This window comes from Seriola lalandi, unplaced genomic scaffold, assembly GCF_002814215.2.
Source record: "Seriola lalandi dorsalis isolate HSWRI2012SDOR001 ecotype SW California unplaced genomic scaffold, Sedor1 jcf7180002054972, whole genome shotgun sequence".
Lineage (NCBI taxonomy): Eukaryota > Metazoa > Chordata > Actinopteri > Carangiformes > Carangidae > Seriola > Seriola lalandi.
Genome location: NW_019525660.1, coordinates 6,559,908 through 6,574,465, shown reverse-complemented (window position 1 = coordinate 6,574,465; position 14,558 = coordinate 6,559,908). Strand labels below are relative to the sequence as shown.

General features: G+C 41.2%; 1 protein-coding gene across 5 annotated transcripts in view; it reads right to left on the bottom strand.

The window, feature by feature from the left end:
* The window catches only part of col11a1a (collagen, type XI, alpha 1a), an 80,014-nt gene extending 70,510 nt beyond the window's left edge, over window positions 1-9,504 (bottom strand). For 3 of the 5 annotated variants that reach the window (XM_023397967.2, XM_023397965.2, XM_023397968.2), the window contains exons 1-4: window positions 9,130-9,504; window positions 4,354-4,518; window positions 3,687-3,900; window positions 802-964 (exon numbers count right to left, since the gene is read on the bottom strand). In XM_023397967.2, the coding sequence (XP_023253735.1) occupies window positions 802-964; window positions 3,687-3,900; window positions 4,354-4,518; window positions 9,130-9,244 (657 nt within the window). In that variant the 5' untranslated portion in view covers window positions 9,245-9,504. The remainder of the gene's footprint in view (window positions 1-801; window positions 965-3,686; window positions 3,901-4,353; window positions 4,519-9,129) is intronic. The other 2 variants (XM_023397970.2, XM_023397972.2) reach the window with 1 other exon arrangement.
* Between the last annotated feature and the right edge of the window lie 5,054 nt (window positions 9,505-14,558).

The window sequence follows — 14,558 nt, the reverse complement described above, 5'->3', positions numbered from 1 at the left end:
GAGAAACATTTCTACACATCCAAATCATAGTATCAGGTTTCCATGTGCCCCAGTTTCCAACACTATTATGTCATTTTTACAAACAATCTTTAACAATTTAACGACACAGTAAGAGCAAATAATAGAAAAAAACACCTCTGAAGTCATTTTTCTCTCTGTATTTAGTGCTTGCTTCCAAACTATGTTGACTGTGATTTTGAAACCATACTATGCGCCTGTCTGACATCTACATATAATCTGAGCTTCTCAACAGCACACTGACCAAGTTACTCATGTGGTCAAGCAGGAGGTCCAAAACAAGCTGAAAACTCGTTCTGCACCATCACCGAACTACACTACAGCAGCAGAAGCAAAATAAAAGGCCTCAGATTTCTCAGATCTGTGTTTGATATTTAGGTGAAGGTCCTCATAAAATCTAAAGAATTGAAGACCTCCAGATTTTTTCTGGTTTCTATCATCTCCACATTCCTTTTTGACAGCATCACTGGGGGCTGAGGCTGCCTTGATGGGACTTAAACCACCTAACTCAAAGCACTTGAAGCAACATTTGGCAGAGAGGGAATCTGGACACACAGTAAATACCATTATTTTGAATGAAGAGATGTATACAAAGTGTCAAAGGGTCACTAAAAGAAAATTGCATAATATATAATGAGTTCAATTCACAACAACACTACTTGTTGGGCAAAACTTCAGTCACACATAATTAAACATTGCTACAGTGTTCTTACAGTTCTGATAAATGTGGCAAAAGCAATGTATGCAGCTCATCGTTGCTCATAGAAACAGTTTACACTTTACCTGGAAAACCTCCTCATCCAGGATCCTGGTGCCGAACACAGTAATGCCATTGGTGTCGATGGAAGCATGGTCACTCCTGGGGAGAGGCTTGATGATCTTCTTCTTACAGTCTACAATGACAGTGACTGTCTTCTTCTCCACACTGATAGCCACACGGTGCCACCTGGTCAAGGACACAACAAGGAGAGGTGAGCAATCAAAGAGGAGTCCTTGACTGTTTAAGAGATTACGTTTGTCCTTTCATCCAGTGGAGCATCAGAAGGACTTTACTACAATGGCACAGAGCTGGAAGAGTTAATCCTATTTAAAATCGTTTCCAGCAATTCAGGCATTTAAATGAAATATAACACTTACAACAAAGTACAGGTTACATTGCAGGTGTAGGATAATTACTAAAAGTAGAGCCTGATGTCATATAAAAAGTCAGTAAAATTAATAACGTAACAGTAACATAACATAACATAACCTTATCAGCACTTCTAATAGGATTATAATCCGCCTTTTATACATGACAAAACACTTCACGGTAAAAGAAACTCAGAAGATTCTGTCACATGACGGGGCTTATTACAGAAGAAAATGCTTGAGAGACATGAGCGACGTAGTTATGAATGATATATTTCAATCAACAACACCCATAGATGCAAAGGATTAATCAGGGTCACACGTGAGTCTGACACCTCCCTCGCCTCTGGACCGTTTGCCACTGCACTTATGGACTATTGCATACCAGGCAGCAGTGGACCACATTCTTGCCCCCACACTTTGGCCCTGTTTAACACGGGATTACACTCATTAAACTCCAAACTTAATCCTCCTTCTGGGTTACTCGGCATGACAGACATGGTGAACATTGTGGAAAGTGTGTGTCAGGATCCAGGAAGGCCTGCCTTGCCAGAGCAGGAGACACACAGTCAAAACATTGTTCTGAGGTGGAAGATGAGACCTGGCACCACTGTAGCTCAAGATGGCAGTATGAGAGGCGTGTATCAGAGGTACAGATGTACAGTATATCTGATATCATATTCATTTCACTGAATGGTAAATGCTGATATCAGAGGAGGAAAAATGCCCAGTTCCTTTGAACACAGCTCTATCATAGAGACACATTCCAGGGCAGGCAGTGAACAAAGCTTAGAGGAAAATAAGCATGCAACACCCGGTGGGCTTAGCGATACAGCAGGAAGGATTACTTGTCACTTTATATGGCGGAAAAGCAAATGCTAACTTCAATGGGTTTAAAAAATATATCAAACTTTTGAAGTGCATTATGATCAGAAGTAGAAGAATAACATTGTATTTTAAAAGGAAAATGTGTGAAGGATCTTTTCAAAAAATTTTTAAAGAGCTTAAATAACAGACGAACACTGTAACAGCTCACTTGAAATCCTCCCATTCCCTTTAAAGAAAGGGATAATGCTCTTTTTCACTCCATCAATGTCATCATTGTGCCTGTCTTTTCAAGCTTGGCGTATGGTTCTTAGTAACAATGAACACATCCACAGGGATTGCAGACTGTACGAAGCCTGAACTGTGGTCACTGAAGATTTAGACAAGGAGCTAAAGCTGGACAGCATCCAGACCAAGAAGTGTTAAAAATCCTCTACAGAGAACATTGCCCTATAGAGAGTGGGTCACAAAAACTACAAACTGGACAAAACAGCCAACAAGACTAACACAAAGCTGGCTGGGACTGTAAATGCTTTCTCTTTGTTACAACCTGCACATAAAGCAGATTTATTGCTGACATGATATTTTTGAAGGATTTACCAAGCTTCCTTCTATCGTGATAACTGAACACACTAGATCTCATCTTAAACCCATTTAAGGGCAGAAAAATATTGTGACCGGGTTATGACTTCCTTTAAAAGTTCAAAAAACAAATCAAGTGAAAAAAAAATTAATAACACTGTAAAACACTGTAGAATACTATTTCAAATGATGCATTTTCCCAGCTGCCTATCTGTTTATTTATTCCCCTCTGCCCCTGCACACAGGCTCATGTCAGCTAAGCTGAAGCTCTGGGTGAGAATGCAGGGATTTCTGAACCTGGGAGCAGATAATCAGGTTTATGCTAAAAGGATAGGAGCACTGATTCTGGTTGGGTGAGGTAATCCAAAGGGGTAAAAAGCAAGTTTAAGACTGCCTCTTTCCCCTCCTTCCTTTCCTCCCTCTCTAAAATAACAGAGGCAGTGAGTTCATGGATGAGGTCAGGTTGCCCATAGCAGTCCCTGCTGTGCCCCAATAATCCAGTGTCTCCCTGTCTCTGACCTGTCTCTGTGCCCACGGACCCCTGATGAGATGGATAATCCGGTGATGAGCACCTGTGGTGCAACAATGGGAAGATCTGGGTTGTTTTGTTGCTTTTATCAAGAGGAACGAGTCAGTGGAAATCAGAAAATGTTGGCTTGTTTGAATGTTTTAGCTTAGTCACTCCACCTCTCATAAGAATGATTGTTTAACTCCAGTAATCCAATCACTGATTGCAAAATATATGATCAAATTAGAAGACTACTGACAGAACATCTGTCTTGCAGTAACTGTATCACCTACAATACAATACATATATATATATATATATATATATACATGTACATACATGAATGTGCTGGGTGACTTTCTATCATGTCATTCAGTGCTACGAAGAGGCATGGCCTGAATGGGCTGGTCAAGTTTTAAGTACTATGACATTAAAGTGTAGTATGATCCTTTGTGTGCCTATAGCATTTCAAACACAGACCATCAGTCACCTACCAGGACTTCACTCCCCTCCCTGCGTGTTACAGCAGCCTTTCCTTCTCAATCAGCTTCAACTGTGACTCTGAGGGTGCGTGGGTGTGTTTGAGTATGTGACTACATGAGTGCACGTCTGAGATTTGACGTACTTTCCGTCAGCAAGGTTGAGAGTAGGGAACAGGGGGTAGTCCTCTGGGGCTGGTTTACCAGTCTGATCCTCATACAGGAAGACAGGTGAGCGTCCCACTTCCACGCCCAGCTGCTGGACCCCCTGCTCGTTGTAAATTGACAGCAAGAAGGACTGGAGGCCGGACTTGGGGCGCACTGTGGTCAGGATGGAGAAGTCCTCAGGAAAAACACCTCCTGAAAAGAAGGAAGAGTGGACAAGGTGAATGAATAGAGTTATTGTGACAGAGAACCCCCCAACATGACTGACTAGTTAAAGCTGTACTATTATATAATATTTATATTTAATATTTATATTACCATTTCACTTTAATGCAACTGTAATGCCACACCATATCACTGATGTAAATAACACTCTAATGATGAGACTTAAAGTCATTTCGTAAACACTTTTATATCTCTTCTTTTTAACCTTGCTTAGTGTAGTGTAGAAAATTACAAAGAATACTCGATTAAGTTCTCTGTGTGAGAATACAAGAATACAACAGCATTGTACATCCAGCTTGGAGCTATGGAAACATGTTATGTTCCTTGTGTGTATAGGCTGGATTTTTGTTCTGTATGTTTTGCTCAGTCTTTCACGAAAACAATCATAGCAGTCATTAGGTTAGGCTAAGGGGTTGCGCTTACCAGGGAATAACTGCGTGGTGGGGGCACTGATCTGGACCTGCTTGGCAACTCTGTAAGCTGAGTCCGGCTTTGATGCTCTTCGGTTTGTGCAAAATCCTGATGTTTTCGTCACTCCTTCGGGGTAATTTTGAAATTCTAATACTTTTAGGACATCCACTGGTTCTTCTGTTCAGGAAGCAAAAAAAAAACATCAGTTAGGCCATGGTACTGCATTCTGTAGGCAACATTTGGATAAAGGTATGCTTGGTTCATCACCATGATCAGCACATCAGTTCATTCAGTTGATTATGTGGTAGGCTTTCAACATTTAAATACATTTATGTATCCTCATTCTGTTCTGGTAAATAAACACAGGCAGCAACAGAGCCACTGTATGATTCTTATTAAATTAAATATGAATAAATGTTGCATTAATAGGCAAAATTCGGTTTCTATTCAAATTCTGATGGTCAAGTGTGGTGGTACCTTTCTCTCTCAACATTACATGATTGCACTGATTTCATTGCAGGTCAGAGAGGACAGGGAAACCCAGCTTTCCTCATCATGACCATCACAGTACTGATTGTTGTTTCCCTGTGTCATCAAAATGACACTAGGACACATTTGTCTCAGTGTCATTGATACTATATACCCTATTCTTACCGGAAGTCACATCAAACATAGTTTGACGTTAAATAATATTTTACACAACAATATTCCCCCACAAGATAAGACAGGAAGTGCTGCCATGCTGAAGCTCTACGGGCTCATCTGACAGCAAATGTCTCCATCAAGGCCAAACAAAGAGTATAATGAACAATGTGCCAACAGAGATCTAGTTCTGTAACACCTGGATAGGTTTACCTTGATAAGGCTCACCAGAGACTCTCTGGGTTTTCCATTCTCTTCATTCTGATGCACTTTACATAAAGGAGCCTGTGTGGCCTGATGCTGTGCATAGAGACCCATGTCAGTATAAAACCTTAGCTTGGTGAAGATGACTGGGGAGAGACTAAAGTGCTGCAGTATACTGAGCCTCTGTTACATTTCAGTGTCATATATTAAAATAAAATCAGTGCTCACTCCGCTCCACAGAGCATACCAACATCTGACTAATACAGGCAACACAATGGCAGACTGTTCAGTATCACTAATCTAGTTTAGTAGGGTAAATAATCATGCCAAGGTGTCTGAAAGCATCAGCAAGTCTTTTCTGGTGGCCCTAAAGCCACTGTTTTGGTTGGCATGTAGAGGTCTAAAAGTTTCTTTAACATTTTGATACAAGGTGTCTTAAAAAATGTCTGATGTTGCTCTCTGGTCAACATTCCAGCTGTGGCAGGGAGAAGCAATTATGATTAAACTTCTGTTTGGTGACACTACTCAGACCAATGCATTTCATAATGAAGGCATAGAGAGCTGATCTGCTTCAACTCAGCTCAGAATAATTGAGTGCCTCACTGTCAACCCAGCACCCAACTCTTTCCCATTAAGCAAAATTATACAAAGACATCAGCAAAGTGTTGCTCCGTCAGAAGAGTAAAGTCAACTTGGCGTTTTTTGTAGGTTGTGAGGCTGAACCAGCTACTTACTTTGGAGAGTGAACTGAGGACCTCATTGTGAGATCCAGCAGCGCTGCTTTCAGTTCAAACTCCAGGACTCATATGTTCCAGATGTGGCAATTTGGCCAGGCTACGACCCTCGCACAGAGGTGCTGAGAAAACGTCAATACTGGCCAATCCATTAAGGTGGCCAAATGAGTGTGCACAGGTTTTAAAAGAGTTCATGTGATGAGCTGGTGTGACTTTGCCCTCAGGGCTATGCAAACAGGACAAATAGTTACCAGCAGAACTCAGGTGGCGTGGAAGGACGGACCTTCCTAAGTCTGGAGGAGAGAGAAAATTCTACCTAACCCTAAACATAGTCAAGACCGCCTCTATCGCTCAGTTACTGGATCATCCAAATATCATTATGCAAATTGCAGGAGCATTAAAGAGGAGGAGCAGTATGACATATTACCATAAAACATAGATCAAATAATTTGATATCATCTCCGTCATGTTCGTAGGTGATGTAGCCAGTGTGTTCCAAGAGATAACGCAACACCATTTTGAGGACAGGGGCCAAAATACATCCTCAGCTCATCCTTGATCACATAGTGTGTAAAACATGAGTGCACTGATATCATGAACTCCCTCCTGCTGTGTCATCATCCACCTTTACATCTTTACAGAAAGGTGAATTTGGCTAGTAAACGGAGGAGGACCTTTTCACCTGCAGCTCCCTGAGACTCTAATAATATCTTCAGCCAGAATGTCTCTCTCTCTCTCTCTCCATACCCCCCCCCCCACTCCTTCTTTTAACTTTCACCATGCTGCCGGCTAAAACAAGACGGCTTTATACTAGTGTCATTCCAAGGAAACTTCATGGAGACCTACCCAGTTTTTCAAAGCATTTCTCTCCCTCCTCCCCCCACAACCCCCAACCTTGTATTTACTCTCATTTACTGTTTTTACCGTATTCCCTCCACATGAATATCAGAGCATGTCATCACATAGTGCTTAAAACTCTAAATACAAACATGTCATTGAAAAAGAGGTCTCCTGAAAGCCACTGTTATCATTCAGAATTTGTTTGAATTTGAGTTTAAATTTGGAGTTAAGGCACAATTTTGCTGTCACACAGGTGGTGGCTTTGTATGGAAGCAGAAAAGCTTTATCTCCAAATGATCCAACAGTGACTATAAATATGTGACAGTTTCAGCAGTCAAAGGTCCGGCACGCAGCTGATTAACTGATGTTCCTGGTTGAGCATATTAGGAAGAGGAGAAAATGCTAGCTTTGTCTGCTGGAATGCACATCTGAGCCTGCGCCCCGGGGGCTGAGAAAACGTGTCTGTACACTGCTAGATGGAGAGGGCACCCTGCAGAAACAGCCCCGACTGCCATAAAGAGCTCAGAAGAAACTGACTGAGACCCTGGAACACAGAGCCTGCAGCACAGTGATTAAGATTAAAAAAGATGCAGGAGTTGATGAGCTTGGAAAGGTGAGATTTTCAATCTGAAGTATGATTCCAGTCTGGTATCTTCTGAGCAGCTTGCAATCCTACCTGGCATCAAACAACTGTAAAAAGTGGAATGTGAAGTGGATACATGAATAAAAAGTGAAAAAGTAAATAAATTTATTTGTGAACTATAAACTGCAACTGCTTTGAAATTCCATTAACAACTTATTTGTGATTTCTTGCTTTAACTTTGGTTAAAAGGCTTGAGACATCTAAACACCATGTGCCAAAACTTTACGAAACCCACAGCATAAACTCAAACTTCTTCTCAAATCTTATTTTTGAAAAACAAGGCTCAATTTCCATCCTGCAAAAACATCATTCTAGAGATAAAAGATTTTTGCTAAACCTCCACCTGTATTTGTGTGCAACAATTACTCCTTACAGATTTGTCTATAGGATGAGATGTGAGGCCTGTGTAATCCTGAACCCTGTGACTTGTGGCTATTATGGCTGCAGGGTAGGCCCATATGCAGGCCTGCTCTTTGAAGGCTCTGAAATCATAGGGAAGTGCAACAAGGACCATCATCAAATAACTGCTCACTACTTAGAGGGGAAGCATTCCCACCACTCACACAACACAGCGCTGTCCTGCCGTTGACCAAACAACTGAGCTCAAAGTTGAGAGGAAGAGATGGGCACCAGGGAGGGAGGAGTGGGGGAAGGGGGTGGGGGGGCATTTTGGGCTTCAGTGTGGACCAGGGCACTGTGGAGATAGGGTGAACCTGCCTGACCACTTAGCCCCCTGTAGACACAGAGGGGCTTTGCGCTCTGCACTGACAGCTTAGAGATCCACTTAGGCCTTTGCATAAATGTACTTCACAGCTACATATTTATTATCAGACTAAAGCTGCTGCCTAGCAACCTTCAATTGCGCATTTACCTATCAATCTATCTATGGACACTCCTCCACTTCAGGTGTAGGATTATGAAGAGACTTCTTCTTTTCTGAGTGGTCCAGGTCAACATTTAAAATATACATAATTTACAGCTAAACTCAATATCACACAACATTCCTTCTGACCGACAAAAACATCAGATCATCATATTAATAGGAGCCACATCGTGGTAAGTAACATGTACACCAGCTTAAGTCCAGCGTCAAATGTCCAGTACCATCTGGCTGAAGAAATCCACCCTGCTAACCGTGTCCACATCCACCTAGCGGACCACAGTTCAAACAAAGAGCTTCTTCTCAGCCTAACAGAATCTTAAAAAGCGGGGATGGCTGCTCTGTCGTCCTGATCTCAGTAAGCACATACCAGCGGCTTAGGATGAATTTCATTAACCGAAGTGTTTCATCTTCGGGGCGGACGCTTTCCATTCATGCGTCAAAGTAGCCCGCGGTAAAACTCTGTGTTAATGAATACAGTGTTTTGGCCGACCAAATGTGTGCACCTCAAGCAATTACCCCTGAGAGCATGTACAGTCTAAGTTGCCTCTGGAACAGGGTTTTACCGTCCATTTCACCACAGTAGTGAGCAGGGAAGTTTTACTGAACCTAAGTTTTTTGTTTGGAGGCTCAATCATACAGGTATATGGAGAATTCTTGCCTTAATGTAATTACAGGGGAAACACTTATAATTGACTATGAAGCAAACATGACGCTGTGTCCAGGTAAATCAGTTAATCCCCCAATCTCCATCATCAGTTACCGAGTTTTCCAGCCGGTCGCCGCTCCGTCCCCTTTCGACCAGAAAAAGTTCATTAGAGAAGTTTGGTCCCTAATATTCTTACCTGCTCTGACATTATCAGCCTGTAGAACCAGGATTAAAGTGATGAATGCGGTTACAGTGGAATCCATAAGCCACCTTTTCGTTTTCCACCTTGTGGACCACCTTTGCATCTCCATGGTCGGGCGCCCACAAGTGAATAAAACGTTTGGGCGACTTCAGGTGATTTTTTATGACGTCCCTTCCACAATCCCAAATGACGATGGAAACTGTCCTACAAAAAAGCCATATGTGAGGAGTTTTAGCCTCTTCTCTCAGCCACAACGAGGCCCCCGATCTTCCTTCCCAGTGCCCAGCCTTCACAGTGAAGGTAATCGGGCTTTAACCAAAAGGCACAGAGTGCAGTCGGTACACTTGGTGCGTCCACGGACAGGAGGGCTGGGCAAACTCCACAAACCAGAGCCACGATTACAGGGGAATGACAAGGGAACCAGCCCCCGATTAGCAAATCACGGGGCTGGAAATTCTCCTTTGGGTCCACCCATTAGTTTTGTAATGCGCCCCCAAGACTCTCCCGAGTGCGTCTGAGGAAAGAGGAGAAAAAATTAAACGGGCAAAGTTGGGCACGACCTGGGAATGATGAAATGTCAGAATGGTGCACGTAGGGTGTTTTTATAATATTGATAAAATCTTATGCACTCCACTTTTGTTAAGACCACATGAGTTGGTGCAAGGGGTTATTTCAGTGAGCAAAATGATTTTCAGGAATTGTTAGTACAGCTTATACTTAGAAAGAGTCCTTAGTGACAATAAGACATCCATTTAATTTAGTTCATAAAAAACATTTAACCTCAACAAATTCAAAATCATAGCAGACAACGATTTGCCACAAACAGAGCAAATCATAACCACACAGATATACACGTGTAGGCTACAAACATGCACAAGTCACAAAAATGAGAAAAAGATAATGCTGAGCCTCAATGGTTTGATATTGGTGTTGTGTAAGGAAAATTATACCATTCAGTTCTGTACCACTGTGCCAAGACTGGGTCTGGTGTAATCCAGTTTGAGTTTAGTGGATTGTATAAATTCTTATTATCTGTCACTATTCCAAACAATCAATGCACGTTAGGTAGGCTACATTTAAATCAAATAGAAATAGGAAAGAACAGAGAAAAGAGAAGTTTGATCTTGCAGGGTGGGGTGTTTATTACACAAGGCCATATGCTGTGAACTTCACTTTCACCAGATCGCAACCTAGTTAAACACCTATGGAAGATTTTGGACAGCCCTCTCCACAATCATCATCAAAATACCAGCCGAAGGAATATCTTTGGAGGAAGGGGTTTCATCCTTCTGGTTGATTATCCAATACACTCTATGTCCTGGTGAATTGAAGTTGTTCTGGTGACTTGTGGTGGTCACCCATTTACGCACTTAATGCACTGGAGAACAATCAAAAATCTATAAAAATGTTTATGCCATACAATAACCACAAAGACATTTTATTTTATTTGTAAATTCTATTATTCATTTTAACTTGACTACACCTAGTTTTAAATTAATTTCTCATTCAAATGCCAAATAAATATGAGTTTCCTTATAGTTGAGTAGGTCTATAGGGTCACTGAGAACACATGGAGTTATCTGCCATCATTGTGAGATAACTCCACCTGTTCTCTCCCAGTGTGAATATCCGAAAACAAGACACAAAAGACAAGTTAACCAAAACACACTTTTGGACAACCGTAGGTAGTGATTGCAGGGGGATGAAGGATTCCAAGGCTCCTCATCTAATGACCTTTTAGAGGCAGGGGTCATTCCAGAGGACAGTCAGCTCCTTGTATCTCTTGGCTCACTGCAGTGAAAGCATGGATCCTGACCAGTCTGTGTCTGTCAGCCAGCTTGTCTTTCCCAGCCAGCCAGACTCAGCCTTTTCCCAGCCATACTGTATCAGATGCTCCACCTGGATGCCTAGCGGCAGAAAAAAAAGCTATTTCTCTGGGATGAATGGGCGTCTGGGTAGAGAAGGTTTCGTGGTTCAGAAAGCATGGGCAGTCGTCCCCAAAGTGGGCACCAGGGTCTTCAGTGGGTTCTTGTGGATTCTTGTGCATTTTTAATTCAGTGGAAATTATTCCAATTAAAGAATTAAGAAGTGCATAATGTTCCTTTGACTTTTTTTTACTTTTCTTGAGTTTTCGAGTTCATAAAATAATTTTACTTTAGACTGTCAAGTGTGCACCTCAAAGGAGATATTAGTAATGTGAAGGCTGTCAGTAATGAATGAGATTGAAAGATGCTGCGCAGCAGCAGATGGTAGCCTCAGGAACAGTAAGGCACATGTGATTTGAAGTTTGCTGTTTTGATTTCCTGTCAGATGGGGGAAATCTGGACAATGGGGAAGCACATCCCCCCTTCATTCAAGTAATGCTGCCAGTACACTCGCAACTGAATAGACCACAACTCCTCTGTTAGAGGTGCATTGTCACCAGCTGTAGACAACTATAATGAACAGTGTAAGTCAGTTTTCAAGTATGTAATCTGTTAGGTGTAAAGTCACAGACGATTCTCCCAAGTCAGCTGAGTTTGTAAGTGCAGTATTTTAAGTAGTAATAGCGACAGCTACAGCTGTGTTACTTTTACCTGTAGTTAAAGTTTCTGCTTCAGTAAGTGAGCATGCAAAATGATAGTTGTCACAGCAGTGTACTGCAGAGTGAATGTGTTTGAGTCACTACAAGAAAATACTTTGTATTTTATGTTTCAGAAATGAGGCTTTTTGACAACTAGGTTTGAACAGCTAATTGGAGATGATCTGTGGTCATTAACATTTTCTAATTATAAAAAAATGTAAAAATCTGTGTCTAAAGGATATAGTCTGTCTCAAATATTCTCCCATGATTACTGCCAGCATGTGCATGTAATTGTTATCAGCTGTGACTATAATAACAACCAGCCTTTGTCCAAAATTGTTACTGTCTCCACTAATGAGATGGCCCTAAAACCAACAGATAACCAAGCCAACTAACTGCTGCCAGACAAGTGATGAATAATCTCTTTTGCCATGCAGTCTAGTCCAAGGTTTGAATTACAGGGAGACTGGGGGTTCTGACCCCCTTGATTAAGACCTCCCCCCCAAAAGAGGTCATACAGGGGGTTGAAATATTTATATATCCCTCTTACATATAATCGTAAATATTATAATATATTTCCCATATTCATGCCTGGAAGAATCTTGTAATAAAATTTCACACACCCCTAAAATGGACAATAGCCTACAATTTCCTAACCCTGACATCAGTTGAATGTCCTATCAGTGGCTTGCATCTTCAAGTATGCTCCCGTGTGTCAGGCAAGCAAATTGAGACAATGTAGGTAAATGTAAGTAGCAGTAGCTAACTATCTAGCTTCTTTCATACACTTATACTTATACTTTCTTCCCTTCAGAGTTCCTGAGTTAGACTGTAAGTATCTATGAAAGCATGCTAATGTGAGCTAGTTTCAAACTTTTGTCTTAAGTTATAGTTTTGCTTACTTCAGCTAGCTAGAGCTAATGTTGCACTACATGAGCTAACCAAGATTAGCAAGCTGATAGTGCAAACTGTCACTAGGTGGATAAACTATAGAATGGTGACACTGTTTCAAACATCTTTGGCATTTCTGTATTTTTGTCAGCTGTCATATACCAACATAAACCAATATATCTACAACGAGCTAACATTATTGGTCAGGTCAATTTATGGATCTAGCTCCTCTTCAAACCATTTTCTTAATGAGTGAAAAATGAGGAGAAACAGCTGTGAGCACAAATGCTAAAACAGATTAAGAGGAGTTTAATGCCTCAGTGTTTTGACAGTTCTCCTGTGCTGTCCATATGAACAGGTCAGGTCCTAATAAGAGGCTGAATAGTGGGTCAGATGAGTACAAGAGACATATTAGGAAAGTATGCTGTGTTGTGTACAGAAGGTGGACTCAATATAGTTATATCACCACTGACTTGCTAGAAATAGTCAAAACTAGTAGAACAAAAATTCAAGAAAATTAAAGTTACCCAGCTGTTACTGTTTGGTAATTCCTTAAAACCATAAATCATAGGTCAGGATTCTATAGCTATTAAAAATACTTGTTGACAGAGAAGCCATTTGGCAAAGACCCAGTAGAGGGGACATTTGAACAAAAAAAAAAAATCCCACAGAGACCTGGATTCAAAATCTGTTACACGTTTATCACAGAAATGTTAAAATGAGAAGAGTTCGCCTCCCTGCCACGAATTTTACCTGACATGGTATCGAAACACAAGCACTTTTCACAGGCACACTCGAGCCAGCGACCAGCCACTGTCTGTCACTGTTTACACATACACACAGGAGAGTATAAAGAGCTCTTTCTTCACACTCACTCTAGTCCTCTACAAGCAAGAAAAAGTCCCCTCACTTCACTAACATTATTTTTGGCTGCCACAGTATTTCATGAGAATAAATCCACTTTATAATATTGTATCAGTTGGCAAGTTTAGTCACACTGGGACTGAAAAGCTTTTATTAGAAGCCTAACCCAGTTTTGGGAAATTTGGGGTAATCTGTGGAAAGCCAGGACTTCATTTGTTTGAAGGTTTCTGTGCCAAGGCTTTGGGGTTTTTTGGGGGATGTAGCCTATTTTTGCCATTCAAAATGACTCTTCCTTGTCATACACTGCACCCTGCCCTGCCAGTGACAACCATGTATTTTCACTGTCATACTTAATTTACAGAACCACTTCCATTTATGAGTTACACATCATTTATAACAGTCATTTACTGTACTGCAAGCTGTAACTATAACTGGTTTTGGTTCACATGGTGTTTTCTCTTATTTCATAAATCTCTTCCAAATGCTTTGTTATTATCTAATACTTTCTTAAGTATTACACCATGCCAAATTTTTATGGCTGCAGGTGTCTTTAATCGCCAGAAAGAGCAAATGTTAAAAACATATGAATCATTTCTTAAATGCAAGTCAATGTATGATTTACAAATTGTGATGGCACTGCTCCAAAATTATTATTTAACAATCAGATTAATGTAGTTTCTACATGGAAAAGCTTCTCCAAGGTTTCTCTTGTTCACACTGAGTGAAACCCACAGGTCTGTCTCAGCCATTCAGATAAAAAAAATGTCTCAGCCTGGCCTGGGTTACAGGTGTTCATAATGGGAAGCAGCCCGATACTACAGCACATGAGAGAAAGGAAGCAGCAGCCTTGCAGCCAGACATGCAACAAGCCATTTAACCATCTCAGAAAGTCAGGAATGTCTTTCTGTCTGAGCACATTGTAGCTGAGCGGCATCTAAAGTGATGGCTTCAGCTGATAAAAGTATCACTTCGAAGGCTACTGTGATGCTCCTATGTGAGAGGGCTTGATAATTACTGTTTTACTGATGCTATATGAGGCACAGTGTGCCACATTGTGGAATAATAATCGTTGGCATCATGATCTCAGGTAAGTTTGTCTCAGAAA